This window comes from Telmatherina bonti, assembly GCF_933228915.1.
Source record: "Telmatherina bonti genome assembly, chromosome: 2".
Classification (NCBI taxonomy): domain Eukaryota; kingdom Metazoa; phylum Chordata; class Actinopteri; order Atheriniformes; family Telmatherinidae; genus Telmatherina; species Telmatherina bonti.
The window spans coordinates 27,712,458-27,735,210 of NC_136620.1; the positions used below are offsets into that span (position 1 = coordinate 27,712,458).

Here is a 22,753-nt window from a genome sequence, read left to right on the forward strand (position 1 = left end):
GATAGTAAGCCAATAATGATGCAACATAGTCTATTTCCATGTAATACATTTCATATCCAGCAGGGGGAGACATTACACAGCAGATAACCCGACATACTGCTGGAAAGGTATGAGCCCACTCCAAGCCATAATCCCAAAAGGGAAGATTATACAAAGATCAATGGGTTTACCATGAAGAATATTCCAGATACAGACACCATGAGCCGACTGAGTTTGTCTGAGAAGGGCTGGAATGGTTCAGGTTTTCCAGAAATTGGGTTAACTCTCTCCATTCTTGAGTACTTGGCTTCAAACTGCGGCCTCAGCTCCTCCTTATCAACAAAAAATTAACTAAATAAGCTATTGTTCAAGTGCAGCATGAATTCAAATCAAAACTTTGAGGTAAACAAAATGATGCTGGATCAATCAGATGATGCGGCTGACACACCTCCTCCTCTTCCCAGTCTATGAGATCCCAGTCATAAGTCAGCTCTGCCCTTCTCCTTTTCCAGAACTCCAGGAACACTGTGGCTGCAGAGGGGATCAAGAATTTATCTCATTATTGATCCACTATAATATGTTCTACACAGTATAACTGAATGAGGATGGAAAATCACAGTGGCATACAAGATGATCAGACATCAAGAGTAAGTCAATGCTGCTGTGAACTGCATAGTCCATTATGGAGACCGACTACAGTCATTGGCTCACATACCATTCTGCCTTTGGGTTCAAGCCAAGTGTTGACTGCAAAAAGCCTTTGCTTCTACAGTTTAACACCAAAATCGTATTACTTCCTCTGTCGAAAGACTTCAAAAGTCAAATCTCCTGTGGGCAGAGTTCAGTCTGAAGACATTGTTTCCTTTGTGTCAGTATCTGTTGTGACTTGGACTGTACACAACACTAGAAATTATGTTCTTTTACTGTGAAGACTTTATGTACTCTGATTTGTCATAGACTTGTAACACTAAAGAAAGGCTTTTGTAGAAGCTACATGGTAAACACACTCTGAACTTTCAGTATGGTTCAGTATATGTTGAGGACTTTGTCCTCAGCATGATCCAGTTCTTATACCAGTTTTGATTAGGTACAGTTTGTATAATTCTGTAACAAATGATTAATCACTACTTTTTTTAAGCTGAAGCAGTCAATAAACTGCGTTGCAGGTCAACAGAAAAACAATGACCTACATCAATGCATGAGTCATTTTCCCATCCTCTAAAATATGAGACCTGACTGCCTATCTTTGCTATTGTTAAAACCAAGCTGAATATATTAAGTGCTGTGACAGATGATTAGACATGGTATTATCTTGGATTTTCAGAAATCGCTTATTCTTTTTTAATGTTTTGTGTCTCAGTTTAAAATAAATAATTAGCCAAGAAAACAATCTGTTGGTTATTAGAGGATGATAAATGTAATAACTCAGAGCCCTCCATGATAGATGCATGGTTTCATACACATTATGCAACAAAAAGAAGCTGCAATGTTACAAACATCATAGCTTGAATCTTTCTGTCAGAACAACTTTGACTGCAGTTACAGTAAAATGTTGAAGTTTAATATAGCTTGGCCCACTTTTGTATAAAGAGACAGAAAAGCAGGCTGTTCTGATGCCTACATTCACTTCCCCAGAGGCGAACCAATTTTTCATGTCTATCTCACAAATGCAATCACACTGAAAACCTGAAGCACACACACTCAGTGATACAGTACTGTTTCTCTGGCCCACATTGGCAAAAGTGTTGCAGGATTTAGAGCTGGAGCTTCCTCAGCTTCGTTTAGTCCAAACACAGAACAAAGTATGCCAACAGTTCCCTCTGGCACAGGTGATTACTTACCATGTTGTCAAGTGGATTTAGGCAAGATGCAGCTCTAAAATGCTCCCACTCCACAATACAAAGATATTACATCTGTGGGAAAGTACTCACAATACACCAGTATCCTGGTGCAATTCTACAACCCTGTCAGGTTAATGATCGTTTTCCTCTAGAGAGATGGTTAATTATCTGACTAATTACATCAGGACAGCGCTGAAAGTACGGCTGCAGAGATTCCATAAGACTGAGCTGACCAGGATTTATTATCTGACAAACACATTACAGAGCAAAGCTCTCTTGTATTTGCAGAGTGTTTACTGAAATTCCCAGCTGAAACACTTAATGTGTTTATAGGAACTGAGTAGAAAGTGGAAGCTTGAGTGCTGACTCTTTCCTGTAAAAATAGATCTGAGTTCCACAGTGTTTGTACCAAGCAAAGAATAAAGCCGTTTTAAAACAATACATATTCAATAAACTTACCCCAAACAGCCATGAAAATGGCAAAGAACACAGTACCACCATTGTCAAACAGATGCGTTACCTGGAAATGCAAGCACATGAACAGTTCCTGTGAGGAAAGTACGGACACTTCTTCAATAGCTTCATTTTTTCACAACACATCAACACATGACTGGGCTTTTGGGCGATTGACAATTTAACATAGTTTCTCATCCATGAGTTTCGCTATAATTTTGTTAAATATGTGCTAACATGAGCTAGATAAGCAGATTGTTCATGATAAAAAGCAATCAGAAGCTAGAGCCATAAGCTGATTAGTTTAGCTTTGCATGAAGACTGGAGGCAGTGAAAACACTCGGCCTGCTTGTGACCACCGGAGTCACATCTGGCTATATGCAAAACTCATTAACTAAAAGAGTTTGTATAATTTGTTAATCATATTTGTTCATCTCTTCATCCTCTTTCTTCACAGTAACAAAGTTATAAAATGTTTTCCAATTTTGATGCTAGTAGATTTGAATGATTTCTGTGATTACAACATAAATTAGACGGATCATCGCACAGAAAACCTCATTATGAGGATAATAGTGACACATAAATGAGTAAAATAGCACTGACCTTCGCATAGACACAACTGTCACTCAGCGTCCATGGCTCACAGGTGTCCTCACACATAGGACACATGATGGTAACATTGGCCTCACAAATCTCTTTACTGACAAGACAATGAATTAGGAAACATTAAAAGCAGTGAAATATATATGATTGAATTGGAGTGTATTCATTGTCTGATATTGTATCCTGTTTGTGTAGACAGACCTGACTTGGCTTGAGTCCATGGTAAAGAGTCCATAGAGGAAGACAAAAACACCAACCAGGGCTGCAGGGATTAACATGCCAGTGTACCAGCCCAACCATGCAAAATAAAGACCAATTTTCTCCCCAAAGTAGCGCCTAGAAGCAACACAACAACAGAGGGGTGAAAATACCTTCATAATTTACGCTGATGGTTAATTAACTTGGCTGAGTCGGAGTTGTGGGAGTAGTCAGCTTGTAGTGAGATGGCTGTGGTTGCTTTCAATCAATGAAGAAGTTACTGAAGGGCCATTATAAAAGGAAATAAATTGTTAACACTGACTTCATTCTAAACTACATCTGTCATGGTATTCTTGAGTAAGACAAGTACTTTACATCTGCTACAGGATCTCAACAGAAATTGTGCACTAAATATGTGTCACTGTGACATAAAAAGATATGGATTAGTCCAAACAAAAGCAAACATATATGGGCATCACAACTCTATCTCTGTCACAAAAAAAACTAGCCAAGCAAATTTCCAAGCTTTTGTAAGTACTCTGACTCCTTAAAACTTTTTTCCAACAAGAAGCAGCCAGCTGATAATGAGCTGCCTAGCACAATGGAAATTTTAATATTTAATGACCACATTGCATAATTCGGTTGTATGAAGATACAATGGCATTCTGCAGCTTGGAAAGAGTAATGGTGGAGGTCAAGTTTAGGGAGCTGAAGAACCTTCTGCTTACATGATTGCTAGAAAAGTAGTTAAAACTCATGTTTGCAGAAGATCTTCGGAAGAATTTCAGGTACAGCAGCACACTGCAAAAATATTATTCAGTAAAGAAGTGTACTAAAAAATATTCTGAGCCCTCAGCACAAAAATAATTAATTTCCAATGATACATTTATGAAAAGCAGAAATAAGAAAATATCTTTTAGGCACAAAAAAGGATGCAGATCCTCTCCATCTGTTAACAGTGGGGGTGGATCAGTCGTGCTTTGGATTTATGTTGCTGCCAGATACACAGAGATACTTCACTGATTAAAAAAGAACTTGATTCATCTAAATATCCGGAAATTCCACGAGGGAACATAATGTCATTAAAAATGTCTCACTGTCTGTAAGAAAGCTGGAAACAGGACAATGATACATAATGCAACTTAAATTCTCAACATCCTACCGTTTTTCACATTTCTCCCAACAAATTCAAGGAATGTGTCGAACTGTCACTGCTACAGAAACTATTTTGAGTTGTGAAAGCAGGCTATTAAAATGAAAAAATGTGTTTTTTAAATGTCTTTTTGACAGCTACCACTAGTGTCGAAGCATCACTGCACTGCAACATGATAAATACATTTGAGAAACATCTTCAGTATAAGTTAACCAGATCTGAATTACCCTTTATGCCAGAGGGAAAAAAACCAATAATGAAATAATCAAAATAAAAAATAATTTCAGTCCAAAATCAACTTAATACAGTTATTATTAATATCTTTTCAGAGAATAAATTTATCATGTTGTACTGTTCATCATCATCAGACTCCAATACTTTCATGCCTAATCACACAAACTTAATATTTGGTAAATAGTATAATCTTTAATAATGTAACTCTTTTAAATATTAAATTTCTTAGTGAAAATGTGAAGCTGATTATTAGCTGTTTAACTTTACACAGTGCAAACGCAGGAACTAACAGAAAAACACAAAACTGACGCAGTCCTGAGTATGTACTTCCAAACCTTATATCTGATTTGTTTACTGTATATTAAAGTGGAAATGTTACAGTTACTGGTTTTGGTCACTGGAGTTAAGCATTTTAACCAAGCTGCTCTGCACTTACATTCTCCTTGATTCAGCTTAAATGTCAGAACTGTTATAATCTACCTCAGGGAAAGACTGTGAACAAGTATATTTTCTCCAATATAAAACTATTCCTTGTCATTACCATGCCCTTCTTCTTCTGATAAAATGGAAGGAAATCGTTGACAGATAAACACATAGAGCCACAAAAGTAATTGTAAAATGAAATGGAATAAGGTTCAGCTGTTGAAATAGAACAAAATATTCAGTCATGGCACACAAAGCAAGATATTGATAATTGTACACAAACTACACCATCCATGACTGCGTGAGATTTAAACACATTTTGTATACTGCACCATCAAAGAGAAGATTAAGACTGTAAAAGAAAAAGAAAAACCACAAAAAACCAGGAAAAGAAACATCTTTTGAAACTGTGTAATTTGTTTCAAAGCCGATTACCTAATGAGGTCCAGAGGCTGGTATTTGTACCAGATCCCCCAGCGAGCCCAGCGCTCATATAGAAGATGTCTGTGGTTCTGGGCACCATGCGTCTTAATTGGATGTCTGCTTTTGTAACCACCCTGAGGAGACAAACGAGAGGGGGAATCTACTAATCTATTCAGTTTCTTAATTCTCTTACTTTCAATGATCAGTTATTGTTGCACTTTCAGCTTTTAGTCCAACATTCTTGTACCCTTTAATTCTATACATGTACAACCCCAATTCCAATGAAGTTGGGATGTTATGTAAAAAATTGATAAAAACAGAATACAATGATTTGCAAATCCTTTTTTAACCTACATTCAATTGAATACACTATTGTTCAAATGTATATATATATATATATATATATATATATATATATATATATATATTTTTTTTTTTTTATTTTTTTTTTTTATATATATATGTATATTTGAACAATAGTGTATTCAATTGAATGTAGGTTAAAAAAGGATTTATATTTACTAATTTTGAATTCAATTAATGTTTCAAAAAGCTGGGACAGTGGCGACAAAAGACTGGGAAAGTTGAGGAATGCTCAAAAACACCTGTTTAGAACATCTCACAGGTGAAAAGGTTAAATGAAAACAGGTGAGATTCATGATTGTGTGTAAAATGAGTGCCTTCCCAAAAGGCTCTGTTATTTACAAGCAAGGCAATGGTCACAACCTTGTGAACAACTGCCAGAGCAAATAGTCCAACATTTTAATAACAATGTTTTTCAATGCACAACTTTAAGGGATTTAGAGATTTCATCATCTAGAGTCCATAATATCAAGAGATTCAGAGACTTTAGACAAATCTCTGCATGTAAGCAGCAAGGCTGAAAACAAACACTGAATGCTCCTGTCCTTTGATTCCTCACATGGTACTGCATTAAAAACCAACATTATTGAGTGAAGGATATTACCACATGGGTTTCGGAAAAATTGCCAGTTTGTTGCTACATGTACAAGCACAAGTTAAAACTTTAGCCATATATCAATAACACCCCAAAATGCCACAGGTTTCTCTGGGCCTGAGTGAGAGAAAAAAAAAAAAAAAAACACCAAAAAACGCTTTAACCTAATTGGAATTGCGGTTGTAAAACTTTAGAGCCTTAAAAAAACAAAACAACATAGTAATAGTGATAAAAAGTAAAGCACAGCTTTTCTGTTTAAATTAAAATCAGCTCACCTCATGTGGAGGAAATGCAGCCTCGTAAGTGTTGTTGCCCAGTAACCGGTTGATACCTGCAGAAGAGTAAAAAATAGGCCACATCAAGCGAGGAACATGTTAGGACACCACATTAAAAATTCAGTATCAGTCATTAATAGAAACAGGAGTTCAACAAGAGACTCACTGAAACCCAGTTTTCTGCAGTCACAACAGTTTAATACATTTAGTGAGCTGACAACCTACACGAGAGCCATGTTGGTTTTTAAATAGCTGCAAGCACTTGAAAGTAACCTTTTGCAAGACTTTCTTTGATTTTCATTTATTTTATATCGCTGCTGCTGGTTGCAAAACGGTGACAAACTGACTGCTACGACTGAAAATACTATCCTGTGAAAAAAGTTATTGCTTCAGTGCCAAAGCTCAGTTATTTGCTTGTTATTCTTTGACAGAAAACTGCAGACAGTAAGAGATGGGGTAGGGAAGCTTGGATTTAAAAGAATTTGAGACTTTGTGGCAATTCAAAATCCATTCCAGCACTTTGAGAATAAACTTTAATCAGCAATATGTTAGCAACAGTCAGACCGCATAATGATAGCAGGAGTTAACGGACAGCTTGATACAAAACAAGGCAAAAAAATAAAATAAAATCTAAGCCAAAAAAAGACATAGATCAGCCACAAACTAAAGTATACCAGGAGCTCATATTCTAAACGAAAGCAGATGTAATCTTCTTACTAACCTGCAATCACACCTTAAGGTAAATTTTCCAAACAGCTGTTATATTTTTAACAAATGAAATCTGCTCTCTGTGAATAAATATTCTATGCAAAAGTAGTTCTTAAGCTTTTTGAGCTATTGGTGTTCAGAATTTATATAATATATGGAAACATATTTATATAATAAAATATGATTATTTACTTAAAAGAACTACTGCCAGGTATGCAGCTTAGATGAATGAGACGAGGAGGAAGACAGCACAGTGCCTTACCCATCTTTGACTTTCCATCTTCGTACTTAGTGCGTTGCAGGACATGATGGACTATTCTACTTCTTGTGGAATTTGAGAAGAAAGTCTCTCTATTGTTGACAGTGAAACTGAAAGTAAACAACAACATTCTTCTTTGGTTATTCATCCCAACAATATCACATTAAAATAATTCTGTCATGGATCTGGATGAAAGCTGAAGTAATGATGAGAAAGAGTTCATTAAAACACAATCTGAGTGTAAAGTTCATTCCAGCATAATTGTTTCCCTGAAAGACATCTTGGCTGACAAATAAGATCAGATTACTACTTTCGTTCTAGAGGCTTTCAAAATAAAGAAAAGAAAACAAAAACCCAAAAGGAATTAAAAGCATTCTTTGAGGGACAGCTGCTTCTGTATTTTTGATATTTTTGTTCAGGTTCAATATCATGAAGCAAAGAAGTTAATAATGTGCTGATTTAATTCCATACTTTCTAAATCAACATGAAAGAATAAAGACATGGGTGAGAGTGATGCACAGGAAATCCTTTTATACATCACATCTATATATGCCCTGGAAACATAGAGAAACATAGGAATGTCACTCATTTTACTGATACTGAGTTGAAATATGTGATTATGTTTCTTAGTTTGTCGCTACAATGTGTGCATCTTTCTTACTGATGCATGCGTGCTCTGCTGAAAGGAGCTGTGTAGCAGTCGGTCTCCTCCAGGTCAGGCAAGGCCTCTTTGTCCAGCTTCATGGGATTTCTGGGAAGCCAGCTCTTTATCTGTCGACATCTCAAATGGAACCGGCTGCATACAAAGGACAAAGAGATTAATTCCACATATTAGCACAAAGATTGTTTTCTTTCATTTGAGACAGTGGTTTCTAACCATTTCTCGAGCACAATACTGGTAATCCCACCTGATCTAAAAACACATTTAGACGCATGTGAACATGTGCATGCATCATAGACTTCCCGCTGGTTATCATTTTTCATTTGGATGTTAACATGGTGGAGAAAGGATCTGAATTTACTGATGAAGTTCACTTTGTCGAACTTGCAAGTTCACACGTTTTTATTTTTGCAAAGTAAGTATGCACCAATTTTATTTAATCCTTTCAACTTATATTGCTAAATAAACAGACAAAAGTGATTCGTTATGCTGACAGGACAATATTAGTTAAATGTGTTGAGATGCTGTTTGATTTTTAGGGGGCATTTTGTTTTGTCAAAAAGCCACTTTTATGCACTGAACAACAGCTAGATGTAAATCCACCTACTGTCTGTTCATCTCTAACCTTTAAACTCTTAGTATTACTAAGTGGGGTCAGCCAGAGTTTGACACTCATCTCCATGGTATAAAAAATATTTGTGCACATTTACATGACAAACCATCGGCTAGCTGTAAAGATATTTCAGCTGAAAGCCAACAAGAGTCAGACTTCAGTGTCAAATCTTAAGGTAGAGGCTTGCAGTACACATTACACAGAACCCCTACAGGCAAAGTAGTAAATAAAGTTGCATTAGAAATACAAACTTGATTTAAACACAAACAATAACTCAGTTTCATCCTCAGGGGACCATAAATCTGTACAAAATAGCCTGACAATCCATTCAAGCATAAGTGATTATCAACTGTCAGACAAAGAGTATGTGCTCTGACAGACTGATTAGAGATGGGACTTACGCAGCAAAGCATATTGCTGCTGAAATTGAATGAATGTTGCTGCAAAAAGCCCCATATGAAAAGTAATCAACACAACAAGCTGACTAAACCTGCACATAGTCCAATTATTTACCCTTACAGGGACGTGAGCTGGTAAAAACATGTAAAGTGCATTAAGATCACCTTTTCTTTTAAACACAATAGCTCACTATAATATAATGGCACTCATTCCTCTCAATGACAAGAAAAACTCTCTGACAAAATGGAAAAGTGCTTTAGTCTGAGTTAGACAGATAAGTGACGCTCGTTTATGTGTCAGAAAAACTGCCCTGTGTGTCATAAAAACAATAGTCAGGATTTCTATGGAATTTAAGCATTAATGATAAATCAAACAACTATTTTCCTGTCAACTAAATCAGTCTTATGTAAGATAAAATGTATATTAAGTGCTAAAATTGGCACTTTTACAGAAGTTAGCTTGTTAGGCACACATCTCCTTGTCAAGTATGTGAATTCTGTTCAGAACAGGAAAAGGACGACAGCCATGAGTCACGGTTACTTTAATGGATAAAGTCAGCAGTCCTCCATGACCTGTAATGTCACACTTCAGTGACTGTTGTCTTTTTAGAGCTTAACAAGACTCATTTAAAGTCGATGCATTAACCTCTGCCATGCTTGTGTTGGTTGGTGTCATTACAGTTTTTTGCTCTTTAAAAGGCAATGCACAAAGGTTTGTTGGCTCAGTGCCTTAAAATGTTTATATTTCACAAGTTAAACTATGAGTTAAACTCAACTTAAAAATTGCACCACACAAATGGAAGCCTGCTGGACATGTTGTGTATTTTGTTGTTGCTCTGCTTCTGATTTTTACTTGAACTATTATTGTAATAATACTGACTTTCAATATTTTTTTTAAGATGGTTTTATGAACCAGCTCTTTGGGCAACAAGGAAAAAAACAACAACAACAAAAAAAAAACCTAAGCTGGAAAAAAAGGGGTGAGAAGGCATTTTATTGATTATTAAAACCCAGCAAATGTTAAAAATAAGATTTACAAACAGCTAGGGTGGTGATCTGCATACAAGTCGCATTAGGCAGCACATGGGCCACACCTTTACCTTCAGGTGGAGCCAGTTAGAAGAATTAAGCATGTGCACCTCCCAGAGACTCCTGCACTGCTGCTGCAAGGCTGCAGTGGATGCTGTACTGGGGAAATGACTTCTTCTGATACTTCTGGCACTTTTTAAGCATGCATAATGATTAGTTTTAACTTAGTTGGGAAAGTTTTTTTTTTACAATGAGCAAGCAAATGCTTGAGCTTCCCAAAGGGCAATTAATGTCCAGAAAAAGCCTGATAAGTAAGAGAGGAAATGATATGGATGTGAGGAGAAAAAGTTATGTTGCTTTGAACACATAGTTGAATCTTCAGTGTGTGAGATGGTGTGTGTGTATATACATTATATATATATATATATATATATATATATATACATTATATATATATATATATATATATATATATATATATATATATATATATATATATATATATATATATGAGTTCTTTGCTTTAGTATTCAACTAAAGAAGTGGAGATACACTTAAAGGGGCTCTTGTCTTGATCTGCATTCTAGTGAGAAAAAAGATGGAAATGTGAAGTTCTGCAGAGAGTTTGAATGTATCATCAAAGTACATCCAACTAAAAATAGTATGTAAATAAGCGTATGCGGCTGCATTTGTAAGTATGTTATCGAAAGACAGCCATAATGGGGGTGAGCTTTTGTTTTGTACCATACCAAAGAGCTTGATGTGCCTTTTTTAATGTCTGAATTTGAAAGACTTTTGTTTCAATAAAAAAAAGTGTGACATTTTAATAAAAAACACCATTTATGAAACCCAAGGACACAATGTAAAGCAATGTATAAAATCTGCATTATTATAGAATAACAGGAACAGCCTGGTTGGACTAAAGTGGGGAGGCAGTTTTAAACAGATGAGTCTTGAGTCTAGACTTTAAGATGGGAAGAGAGACAACATTACAGATGTCATTTGTTAAAGAGTTCCATAGTTTGGGATCAGCTCATAGTGCTGAGGTGGGCAGAGAGCACAGTGAGGTAGATGGAGGAGGAGGATTTGAAGGCTGGGTTGGTGATCTTGAAGAGGTCAGACAAATATGGTGGGATGAGGCTATGGATGGACTTTAAGGTGAATGGGACAAATTTGAAGTAAATTCTTTAGCTGACTGGGAGCCAGCAGAGCTGCTGCAGCATGGGGATGATGTGATGGGATAATGGGGTTCTAGTTTGGATACAGGTAGCAGAGTTATGGACTAGTTGGAGCTTGTTGAGGGACTTCTGGGGGGCGGACCAAAGAGGAGGGAGTTGCAATAATCAGTGCCTGAGGAGACAAGACTGAGGACAAGGATGGAGGCAGTTTTCACATTGAGGGAGGGACGGAGTCGATTTATATTATGAAGGTGGAAGTAAACAGACCATGCAAATATATATATATATATATATATATATATATATATATATATATATATATATATATATATATATATATACACATACAGGTGAACTTAATGTGATCTTCTCTAAGCTTTTAAATGCACATATCCAACTGTTAAATGTTTCAATAAATTTTGCACAAGTTGCTGTTCTCTAACAAGGAGCTTAACGGCAAAAATCACGGCAGGTGTGTGATCCTTGAATTGACCAATAAATGTCCTGGTTCAATTAGAGCTGGTGTTTAAACAGTTGTCCTCATCATGCTGTTCACATTTTGACATCATGAGATCAAGACGACACCTAACAATGGAACAACAGTCCCTTGCCATTGCGATGCTTCAAACAGGACGTTCTCAGACAGAAGTGGCCACTGAGCTTGGAATGTCACAGAGTGTCATCAGCAGGTTGCAACAGAGATATGGAGAGACTGGAAGAGTCACAGAAAGGCCTAGAAGTGGACGTCCTTTGGCCACATCCCGTGCTGATGACCGCTACATTGTGAACACTGCCCTGAGAAACCGGATGATGAATGCCACTCAACTCCAGACACGTTTAAGAGAGTTGAGAGGCACCCAAGTGTCACGTCAGACCATTCGAAACCGTTCACATCAGCGTGGTCTGCGTGCTAGACGACCTGCACGGGTACCTGACCACACCACCAGGCACAGGCATCATCGTCTTGCATGGGCCAGGGAGCATTTACGCTGGACCAGGAACCAGTGGGCCTCAGTGCTGTTCTCTGATGGAAGTCGATTCACACTGAGCAGAAATGATGGCCGGCAACGATGTTGGAGACGTCAGGGAGAGCGCTATGCATCAGCCACTGTTGTCACCAGGCGAGCTTTTGGTGGTGGCGGTGTTACAGTGTGGGCAGGGGTGTCCACTTGGTACAGAACTGCCCTACACTTTGTGAATGGTACAGTGACAAGCCCATACTACCTGAATAACATCATTAATCCAGTGATTGTGCCCCTACATGAACAGCACAGGCCTAATTTCATCTTCATGGACGACAATGCTCCTGCTCATCGAGACCGCATCATCAGGGAACGGCTGTTGGAGACTGGTGTACCTCAAATGGAATGACCTGCACTCTCTCCAGACCTGAATCCCATTGAAAACCTGTGGGATCAGCTGAGCCGTCGTATAGAGGCTCGAGACCCTGCACCCCAGAACCTCAATGACCTGAGGGCTGCCCTTCAAGAAGAGTGGGATGCCATGCCTCAGCAGGCAATAAGTTGCCTTGTGAACAGCATGAGACATCGTTGTCAAGCTGTAATTGATGCTCAAGGGCACATGACGAGATATTGAGACGTTCATTTTTTTTGTTGTGGTGTAACTACCATTGTTGTTACCTTTTGTGTTGAATGAATTTTTGAGATGAGGAAATCAGTAGTGTATCCTTCTACTTAAATGTCTTACTTTACTTTTATGATATTATATCACTGTAGCATGAACATATTGCATTTTCCATAAATTTCACCTGAAAGCCAAATATCCCTAACTTTTTGTGAGTAGTGTATATATTTATATATATACACACCGTATGTAAAAAAATATATGAAAGCTTTCTGATAATTTCTGTTGCTGCTATTTGTAATTTGTACAGACTTTGTAAATACTGTCTAGTTAGATTCCATTGCAGGAAAATACTTTAATAACTCCAAAATAATTAGTGGGTAAGAAAGAACTACAATTGGTGAAATTCCTTGTCTCTGTAATTTTAATGGATATGCTTTAATGATAACATTATCTTGCCATTATTTATGTTAGTTCTTCATCCTACAGTAGTACTGATTCCCAGAATCATCAAACTTTCCCAGTAAGACAAAAAAAAAGTTTTAAAAAAATTGAATCTACTTACCTGCCCAGGGATTTGCTCTTCCGGTCTGTAAAGTAGCATTTTTTTCTTGCAAAAACAACAGAAAAGATGTTAATGGATAAAGCAGCCAGCTACCATGAAAACTTTTTTGTTTTGAGCTTCAGTTACCTGAAAGGCATTCGTATGTTCATCTGCTCTGCATATTTGCAAAGTGTATCCCAGGGAGCATGAATCTTCACAAACATGATGTCATTGTTTGTCAAGGAGGGCTTTCATGTGAAAAGAGGGACACAAGATTACAAAAAAGGGAAAATCGAGATAATTAAAAATTTTAACACTAAATAAATCATTTTCACCTCCTTCTCCAGCATGAGGCCCTCAGCTCGCAAGTTCTTCTCAAACGTGCACCTCTTCTCTACCTGTGGACTGGACTTCTTGTAAACCAGGATGTAATCAATTCTCTTCTTACCATCTCGAAAAAAAAGCCCAGATGAGTCAGATGGATTCCTTTCCTGCAGAAATATAGTTGCATCTCAGAGTTTAAGATTCAGTTAAGCAGTGGACCGTTGTTGAAGTAACTTTAGTTGAAAATAATCAGAGAATATTTTAATCTGTGACAATATGGACGATGGGAAATGTGTGGTACCTTCAGTGAATCTGCGCGGGTCCCTGATTTAGCACGACTGACAGGCTTTTGTATCAGAAATGGCTGGTCTGCTCTTGTCTCACATGTACTCACTTCACTCTCCTCAATGTAGTTATCCTTGGCATTTTCTGCTGCACACAGACACAGTACAATCAATGTAAATGTTACTGAACTGGTGAGATCTGCTTCAACTGTTTGTTTTATCTCAAGTCAATATTTCCCTCGTCTTGACTGCCAACAATGAAATCACATCTGAGCTAAATAAAAATTACAGCTATTAAAACTTGGCAATCAGCTAAGAAAGCAACACCTCGATGCAATTTAAAAGATTCACACACAGATGTTGAAAGCTAGCCAATCGTCTTTAGTCCCTTTCTGGATTTTAAAGTATTCCCCTGTGATTCAAGCAGAAAAGGGATTTTTAAGCCCATACTCTGAGGCAAAACTGTGCAGCAGAAATTAATTTTCCAAATGTTCCAGCAGCTCAGTGTTGTGAAACCTTGTCAGATTATCAGGTTTGCAAAAAAAACAAGATTTTCCAGTGTAAGGGCAGACTGCAAGTTTTGCTTTTATGAGGGAAGAATGACACCTACTGTGCAAAATGATCCATCTATTGGTGTGACAGCTTTCTCATTTCTTCAATTAAGTAATCATGACAGTCCAAATCTCATAAGACAAGCACTCTAATTATATGACAGGGGAGATGAAACATTTCACAGTAGAGCACAAATAATATCTATTTAAATACACATGGAGCAACAACCCTATTTCTTCAAAGTGTATATGTCACTATCAGAATATGAATATTATCCTGAGTCTTCTTAACAATATGATCATTTTCCCAGAAAAACAGCAGAGCTTTGATGTACTGACACAATGTGGCCAAATATTTCTACATTTGTTTGAATTAGATGTTAACGTCAGGCGGAAATAGGAATATGACCAAATACATCCAACCAACACAGCTGAACAAATGGTACAGAGCAGTCTCCATGCAGTCATAAAACATGAGCGAAACTGGTTACGCACCAGTGTGGATTTCTTCACAGTGAAATGTTCTATTTTTGTATGGAAGGGAAAAAAAGTGTCAACTCGCCCTCAAATGACTCAGTAGTCTGGTCTGCATGTGCGGGTGAAAAAATCTAAATGATGATAAATCACACCCTGCTTGCACAGAGAATGACATAGAAAGCACAAAAAAAATCTTGTGAATAAAACTGAGAAAAATTTAACAATGTTATATTTTAAGTTTAGATGTGAAGACAATTAACTGGATTGTGTAGATATAAAACACTTCTCGATGGGACCCCAAGCTTCAAAGTTGATTTCAGTAGAGCCAGCTTGCATCTTCGACATTCAGGTGAGATTTCAGTCAAATTTTTTTGATCACAGGAGTGCCTCACAGTTTCACCTCTGCTTTTTGAGAAATGTCCTTGTGCGAGTGTAAATCATGATGTTTTCCTAACACTAGCCAGGTTAGCCACATTAACACACGTAAGTGAGAATTTGTAATAAATGAGAAAAGATGCTGTAAAATAAACATTGTAAACTAATCTCAGAGTTTGCAAAATGTTTGGATTTTGTATATTTTACAGAAACGTAAAACTAACTACCCTAAAAGCTGGGTTTTGTGGAGACCTTCAAAAAGTCAAGGCTGATAGACAGTAGAAAGATTGCTGATAGGATTAGCAGAATCAGCAACCTTGATCAGTAATCCATTCATTTTCTGTGTCACATAGTCCAATTCAGGGTCATTGGGAAGACTATCTATTTGTAGTGTCTAAAATAAACTTTTTTTTTATTCTAAAAGCATTCAATGAAGGAGAGGGATACAGAGTAGAAAAACACCTACATTTCTCCAGATGTAGGAATCATCGTGGGGTGATGCTCAACTACCCATTCTATGCCTGATCAATATCAGCTGCAAAATTATTCCTCTTGTTTATTAATGTAACTTTTTCATGCATAAAATAATGTGTAACTGCTGCTTTCATTGTGAGATGCAATAAATAATCTGGAATAACAAAAAAAATCCCATCAGTGGCAGTTCAACCATTTTAACAGCTACAGATCACATGTTGGTGTCCACAGGTGGGAACTCTTGTAGGATCATGGCCTTGTCTATCAACCTCTGTCATTTGTTCTGTCTACTTTTTCTCCTTCTGTCTGCACTCTGCTCCAGCTAAGGCAGAAATCAGACCTGTTTTTCAGAGATCCATCCTGAAAAACGTCAAAGACTCAGTTCTCACAGAAACACCTTGAAGTGCCTCATCTGCATAATTTTCCTCTTGGTATTCCAGTTTTTTGCACACAGCAGAGAAAACAACGGTTGCACGGACAGCATTTCAGAATCTGCAAAGTACACTGAGATCTCTCCTGCACTGGTTTCAAGCTGGCAAAAATAAAGCTCTCAGTCCTAGCTGCATCTGAATATTCTTGGAAATATCAGATAAAAAATGCTCCATGTTACTTGTCCATGCAATGATCTATCATTTCCTTCCAGACTACATTACTCCACATTATCTCATAGCCTCTGAAAGTCCACCAGATAGCTGTGACTTATAAATGCCTTGCAGCCATAAGACAATCTGCTCAGGTTTAACTGCATCTGCTTTAAAAGTTATGGCAATATTGCAAAGCTGTGAAGCAACCTACTTTCGAGACTAAGATTAAACACAGTTAAGGTAAGAAAATAACAGTAAAACCTATGACAAAATGTCAATTTTGTCATTAAATAATGAGTCAGCTATGTTATTAGACTCAGGTAAGACTTATAAGTGGACTTGTTTCCTGTGGCGACTAGAAAAACTTGATGTTTAGGAAATTATGAAACAGAATATTTCACAAATGAACAATTCTTGCTTCATAAAAAGTGGGTAAAAGTAGCAGGTTATAAAGTCATCACTCCAGACTCATTCTGTTTATCCTAAACTTTAATATGAAGTATGAACAGTGCACATCGATGAAACTACTCTACCCAGATATAAGCACTGCAACCACTAATGGGTCTAGGAAAATGCCTGTAAGCTTCTGTGTGGACTGACCTGTCTGTGGGGGAAGGATGCTGCAGGAGGTGCTGATACTCTGACTCAAACCCTCAACCTCTGGTTTGGGATCTGGCCTCAGAGGCACTGACAGAAAGTGGCTGAGGTTGATTGGATGAGTCTGACTTTGGGCAAGGCAGGGCAGGCTGCGGCGAGATGGCTTCAGGCTCTTGTCCTTCAGGATCTCACTAATGCTGGTGTGCATGCCTGAAATCAGGGGAGCAAAAAGGAAAATGGAAGTTAAAGTAGAATTATGATTATAAGTGATATATTTTGTTGCTTGGTAGCGCTTTACTATAAAAACAGGTAAAAGTAAAATTCTCCACCCATCCATTGGAAATGGCCATCAAAGCATAAATAAGATTAAAAACCTTCTTGCAGCAAAATACCAATACAACGACCTCACCACCAGATAGACCAGACTGTGTATATAAGATTATTAAAAGGTAGAATAAGGCACCCTAAGTTACCAGCAAAAATACTGCATTTTAAAAATAAAAAAAAAAGTTTTCCCTAAAGAATATTTATGAGCCTTACATTATATTTTTTCAAAAACTGTTTCATTTTTAAAAGAAACTCTCCAGTTTGTATGATGTATGCATCTCACCTCTAATACATTGAACTACAAAACAATGTGCCAAACTATTCAACCCGCTGACAAGTAAAATGAAGAAATGACTAATCGTTTCATTAAAATGGAATATTCTGCAGAGAAACTTACTGGTGGTCATGTTGATGTCAGCGCAATACCAACCATAAAAACACTGCAAACAAAGCACACTCCAATAGCAGCAGCAGCCCCTTCCCAATATATTTAAATACCTCTGCTGCTTAGGTTTTTCCTATTTGACTGTCATACATCTAAGTTTTTTAGACAATCAGTTTGATAGAAATGGAAATCTAAATCAATATGTACAGTGTGTGCAACTTCAGCACTTTGATGAACCATTCCTTTACATTTGCTGTGTATATTCATTCTGTTCCTACATTATTATCATCTGGGGTGTGAGTGTGTGTGAGTAGTATTAAAGCAGGAAAATAAAAATGTTAAAGTAAGAACTTCACATACTCTGCAGCATAACTGAAGCAACATTCTTCAGGTTACTTTTATCAGACCAAAACTGCTTAAGTCATATTCACTCAAAATGTCTCCTTTCGCTGCTATTTATCTCCTCAATATCGTATATCTTGAAAATAATCAAGAAATGTAACCAGCCCACCCCACTTAATCAACCTCCCAAAAATATACAGTGTATATTAGAATCAGTGGTGTCTGAAGAAAGTGAGGGTAAATCACTTCAAACATCATCATCTGGTCTGTCCTTTTATAGGCCAGAGTGCCGTTAATGTCTGTCCTTCATAGAGGAGTGCATTAAGACCATCAGCACTTTCTCCCCATCAAATCATACACTTCAATGCCTTAAAGGCAGTCAGCATAATGGTGCATCACTTAACACAGTTGCTCATTACTGCCACCACTGATGACAAAGATACTTGTAATCATGGTGTTCATTTCTACAGGTTCCTTTATTGCATGCAATTTTTTATGTTATTTGAGGTCATTTTTGAGGTTTTGTCAGCAACAACAGATTGGTACAACAATACTGTAGCAAAAAGGTTGTTGAAAATCAAGCAGTTATAATTTATTTTAAGGAGAATCTAAGAGGTTATTGATGATGAATAATGACATTATACACAACCTTCAGACCAGGCTGCACCTTCAGTGCTGCAGCTCCTGATATATATTTATGAAAAGGAATACGGTCCCTCAAAATGGGAACATGACTTACTTTCTGGTCCAGTCTCTGAGCGACCTTCTTGAAATACTCAACTGAAACATGCATTGATAATTTACTCCGTGCAGCCTGAGTGCTGCACTGCAAGCTGTGCAATAACTCATTTTCATGACATTGATCTCCGTGGGATTCCCTAGTGCTGCTGGGTGAGAATGGAGCCAGTTTAGGATGTTAGCTCGAAAGCCCAGGGGATCCACTTATTACATAGTTTATTTCCTGTGCTGCCCCACAAACATGAAATGAATGGAAACGGTGACCTAAAGCTTACCCTTGAGAAAGAAAGGGAAAAAATGGTCATGTGCATTAAAGCAAAGTTAAGCTTTCAGCTAAAATCCACTTCAAACAGAATTGGTTAAATATTTTAAAACCCAAAAAAATATTTGAACAAAAAAAATCCATCACTCAACCAATAAATCCACATGTATACACAATAAATTAATGTGTTTGAATATGCAATGTAACGTGTTTTCAAGCACTGTTTCCTAATGTTTTAATTATGAAAAACACCAACATAAATATTCAGCCCTTTTTGTTGCTCTTTTGCATCAATTCAGTATTTCAAATCATAACTAAGCAGCATGTTGTTCAGCAGTTAATCTGAATGGAAACATATTCTGCGAATTACATATCCGATGACATTTCAGAAACTGGTGATATTATGGTCCGGTGAGTATGATTGTGTGTTTCTGCAAGGAGCAACATGCTTCGTTTTATGGTTGAGTAAGGTAATGGAAGGTGGGAGTTTCCACTGAAAAAGCTGGAGGGCTTGACTGCAATAATTTCATGGTCTCTGTAGATACGTTCTGATTTCATTAAACAGAAGATCCTAGTCATTACATTTGTACCATATTTACTAACAGAAAATGCTTCCTGAACAGAAGCCATCCACAAAACAAAGAAAAGGCACCAATGGTTTGGATAATCCCAGCAGACATAATATAAAAGCTTTATGTGTCTGAGATGACACATCAGAACACAGCCAGCTAATGTCTCTGTAGGGATACAGCTGGGCAATCTCTGAGGAATCTCAAAGTTTAAAACAGAATCCACAACTTGGATGGTGTTAGTGTTGAGTGAAATTCGGTCCATGGAAAATTCTGAGCTCATGTGGATGAAAATATTAACAGTATTGGTACATCTGCCAAGCTAAATTGAATTAAAGTAGGTAATAACAGTTATTGGATCATTGCTGCTTTGTTGCAAAGCTTTAGCCTAATTTTCTCATGCAGACAGCCTCCATGAACCCTGCTGCTGTCAGAACAGTTGTGCAGTAACTTTCTGAAGATGGTGCATGGTGGAAGTCTATTTTAAATAGTTAATCTAATGTGAAATTCTGCCTTTAATCTGGCTGTGCTCTGGCTAAAACTGGTTTGTGAGGAGAATGTTAATCCTCTGTGTGCGCGTGTGTGTATGTGTGTGTGTGCATGGACTGCATGCGTGGGGGACAAGTTGGTATGAAAGTCACTGAGTGCCCACAGAGATAATATTCGCTGAAAATGTGGTAAAAAAGATACCACCAAATTTTCTCTATTGTCAGCATAAAATAAAAGGAGTCTTGATGACAGGTTGCTCCTACAAACACACACTCAGGCTGATCTAATGAGGACCTGGATGATCTTCAGGGAAGCTTTCTCCTGTGTAGCGTGTTCATAATTGTCTCCTGATGATCACATTAAATGATCCTTTTTTCCCTCTTTGGTCTGTGCACATGCATGCATTATTCCATACAGATGTTACTGTGACTGTATACTATTCTGCAAATGTTTGTGATAAATGTACAGATGAGAAATTCTAAATCAGTTTTAAATGTTCCTCTTGACTATTTGTCTTTTGTTAGGAACAGTGTCAAACAGTGTCACAACCTACTCATACCTAGGTGGGGTAATGCAGATATAAAAGTGACTAAAGGCATTTTAAAACTATGGTAAACTAGTCCAAAATGTTGATTTGAGTCTGATATCTCCACTGTCAACGTAAGAGCCCTAGAGCATCAAGACTTTAAATGCAAGGATGAAGCACAAAAAGAATTCAGGTCAGTGGGTTGTTTTCCGTCGTGTTTCTAAGTTTCTTCACTCAATACCCTCAATTATTCATCTATGTTCAGCCTGCAGCACTTTCAGTTCCACTGCTTTCAACTGAAGAACACTCTGCATCAGGACGTTTTTTTCACTACAACACTATTAGCTTTTCCAGAAAACATCAGAGGATCCCTTCTACAGAGGACAGACAAAGAGGACAAAGAGCACGCCTCACCCTCAATGAGACGCAGGACATTGTAATGTTGTACAGGAGTTTGAACGTAGGCTACTATTGATTTTGTTCCACCTTTTTTCTCCAAACATCTCACAATTCTAGATGACTTTACCAACTCAATACCAACTCAAGCATGTCATGGGCTTGCTTGTTATGATCCAAAGAGTCCTTCAGGATTAACAGTTAACAATGCATTTTGTTCATTTTTTGTGTTTTCTGGTTAAGAACTGGGAAGGCTGTATTTCCAGCAAGGATTTATTTAGTAATATCCTGCACAGGTTCACTCCAAGGTCCACTATTTCTGCCAGCTGTCAGATGGGCTCACTGAAGCGATTACTTGAACAGTACTTTATCAGACACCTCACCGCAGCTGAGCTTATTCTGGAATCCTTTAAGACAGAGGATACTTGGTTGGAAGCGGTAATGTTGCTCATTACAATTTCCAAGTTTAGATTTGGAGTAAGACAGTGTCAGGTCTAAAACCGTCACACATGCTGGAACAACTGGAGTATGCAATCTCTGAGCAGCCTTCCAGCTGTTGAACTGTGTGACAGAACCCCTTGCAAGTCTCCAGATCAAATAGTGGCATGAAGTTATGCAGTAATTTTTCTTTACAGAAAAAAAAAAATCAAACAGCACATTTACATTCATTCATTCATTCCTTCATTCATTCATTATCCTAACCGCTTGATCCAGTGAAGGGTCACGGGGAAGCTGGAGCCTGTCCCAGCTGTCTTTTGGGCGAAAGGCGGGGTACAGCCTGGATAGCTCGGCAGTCCATCGCAGGGCAACATTTACATTACTTAAGCAAAAAGTATTAGTCTGACCTAAATCTGACTTTCACAACCCAAGGAAAATATGTCTGTCTAAATAAAATGAATAAAATCAATATTATCAAAACCTGATAAGTCAAATCCAGATGATGGGATGTGAGCTTGGTCAACTTCTATATGTACAAGGACAGAGAGATGTACCTCTTGCTATGTTTTCCCTGATTTAATGAAAATAAGATTAGAATCTGACTACACTCAACATCTGTATAACTAAACATGTTCAACGAATACTCTATAAATACTTTCTATCTTGTAATCTTATCGCATGATTGTATAATTTATTAGGAATATCAAACTGGCACACTAAAATATGATATAATATATATATATATATATATATATATATATATATATATATATATATATATATATAAATAATTGCCTTCCTATTACAACTTTAGATGCAAAACTGAAAGTGTTGCGCATGATCAGGAAGGGAAATTACATCGAAGTTGAGATACAATGCAATCTTGCTTTTCCTAAACTAGGCTATTTATTATGAATTGGCTCGAATTGATGTGTCATTAAAGTGGCTTGAGTTGATATTATTGTAAAATGGCAACAAATAAAGCTGAACCGAATTGATAAAATGAATTGAATAAAGCTACAAAAATGAAAGACCGAAAAAGAGCGTTTATGTCACAGACTGGCTACATTTTTCTCTACACGGATTACGGTTAGCTATGAT

At 37.3% G+C, this 22,753-nt stretch overlaps 1 protein-coding gene across 2 annotated transcripts in view; it reads right to left on the bottom strand.

Moving 5' to 3' along the window:
• Positions 1 to 22,753, bottom strand: part of ano3 (anoctamin 3) — a gene marked incomplete at both ends in the record, with an annotated part of 33,742 nt that overhangs the window by 4,981 nt on the left and 6,008 nt on the right. The window contains 14 exons of one of the 2 annotated variants that reach the window (XM_079251097.1): positions 171 to 311; positions 428 to 510; positions 2,280 to 2,340; positions 2,877 to 2,973; positions 3,078 to 3,212; positions 5,320 to 5,441; positions 6,541 to 6,596; positions 7,511 to 7,617; positions 8,169 to 8,303; positions 13,536 to 13,580; positions 13,662 to 13,762; positions 13,850 to 14,005; positions 14,140 to 14,267; positions 17,184 to 17,390. In XM_079251097.1, the coding sequence (XP_079107223.1) occupies positions 171 to 311; positions 428 to 510; positions 2,280 to 2,340; positions 2,877 to 2,973; positions 3,078 to 3,212; positions 5,320 to 5,441; positions 6,541 to 6,596; positions 7,511 to 7,617; positions 8,169 to 8,303; positions 13,536 to 13,580; positions 13,662 to 13,762; positions 13,850 to 14,005; positions 14,140 to 14,267; positions 17,184 to 17,390 (1,574 nt within the window). Of the gene's footprint in view, positions 1 to 170; positions 312 to 427; positions 511 to 2,279; positions 2,341 to 2,876; positions 2,974 to 3,077; positions 3,213 to 5,319; positions 5,442 to 6,540; positions 6,597 to 7,510; positions 7,618 to 8,168; positions 8,304 to 13,535; positions 13,581 to 13,661; positions 13,763 to 13,849; positions 14,006 to 14,139; positions 14,271 to 17,183; positions 17,391 to 22,753 lie in introns of both variants that reach the window. The other variant, XM_079251096.1, reaches the window with a different exon arrangement.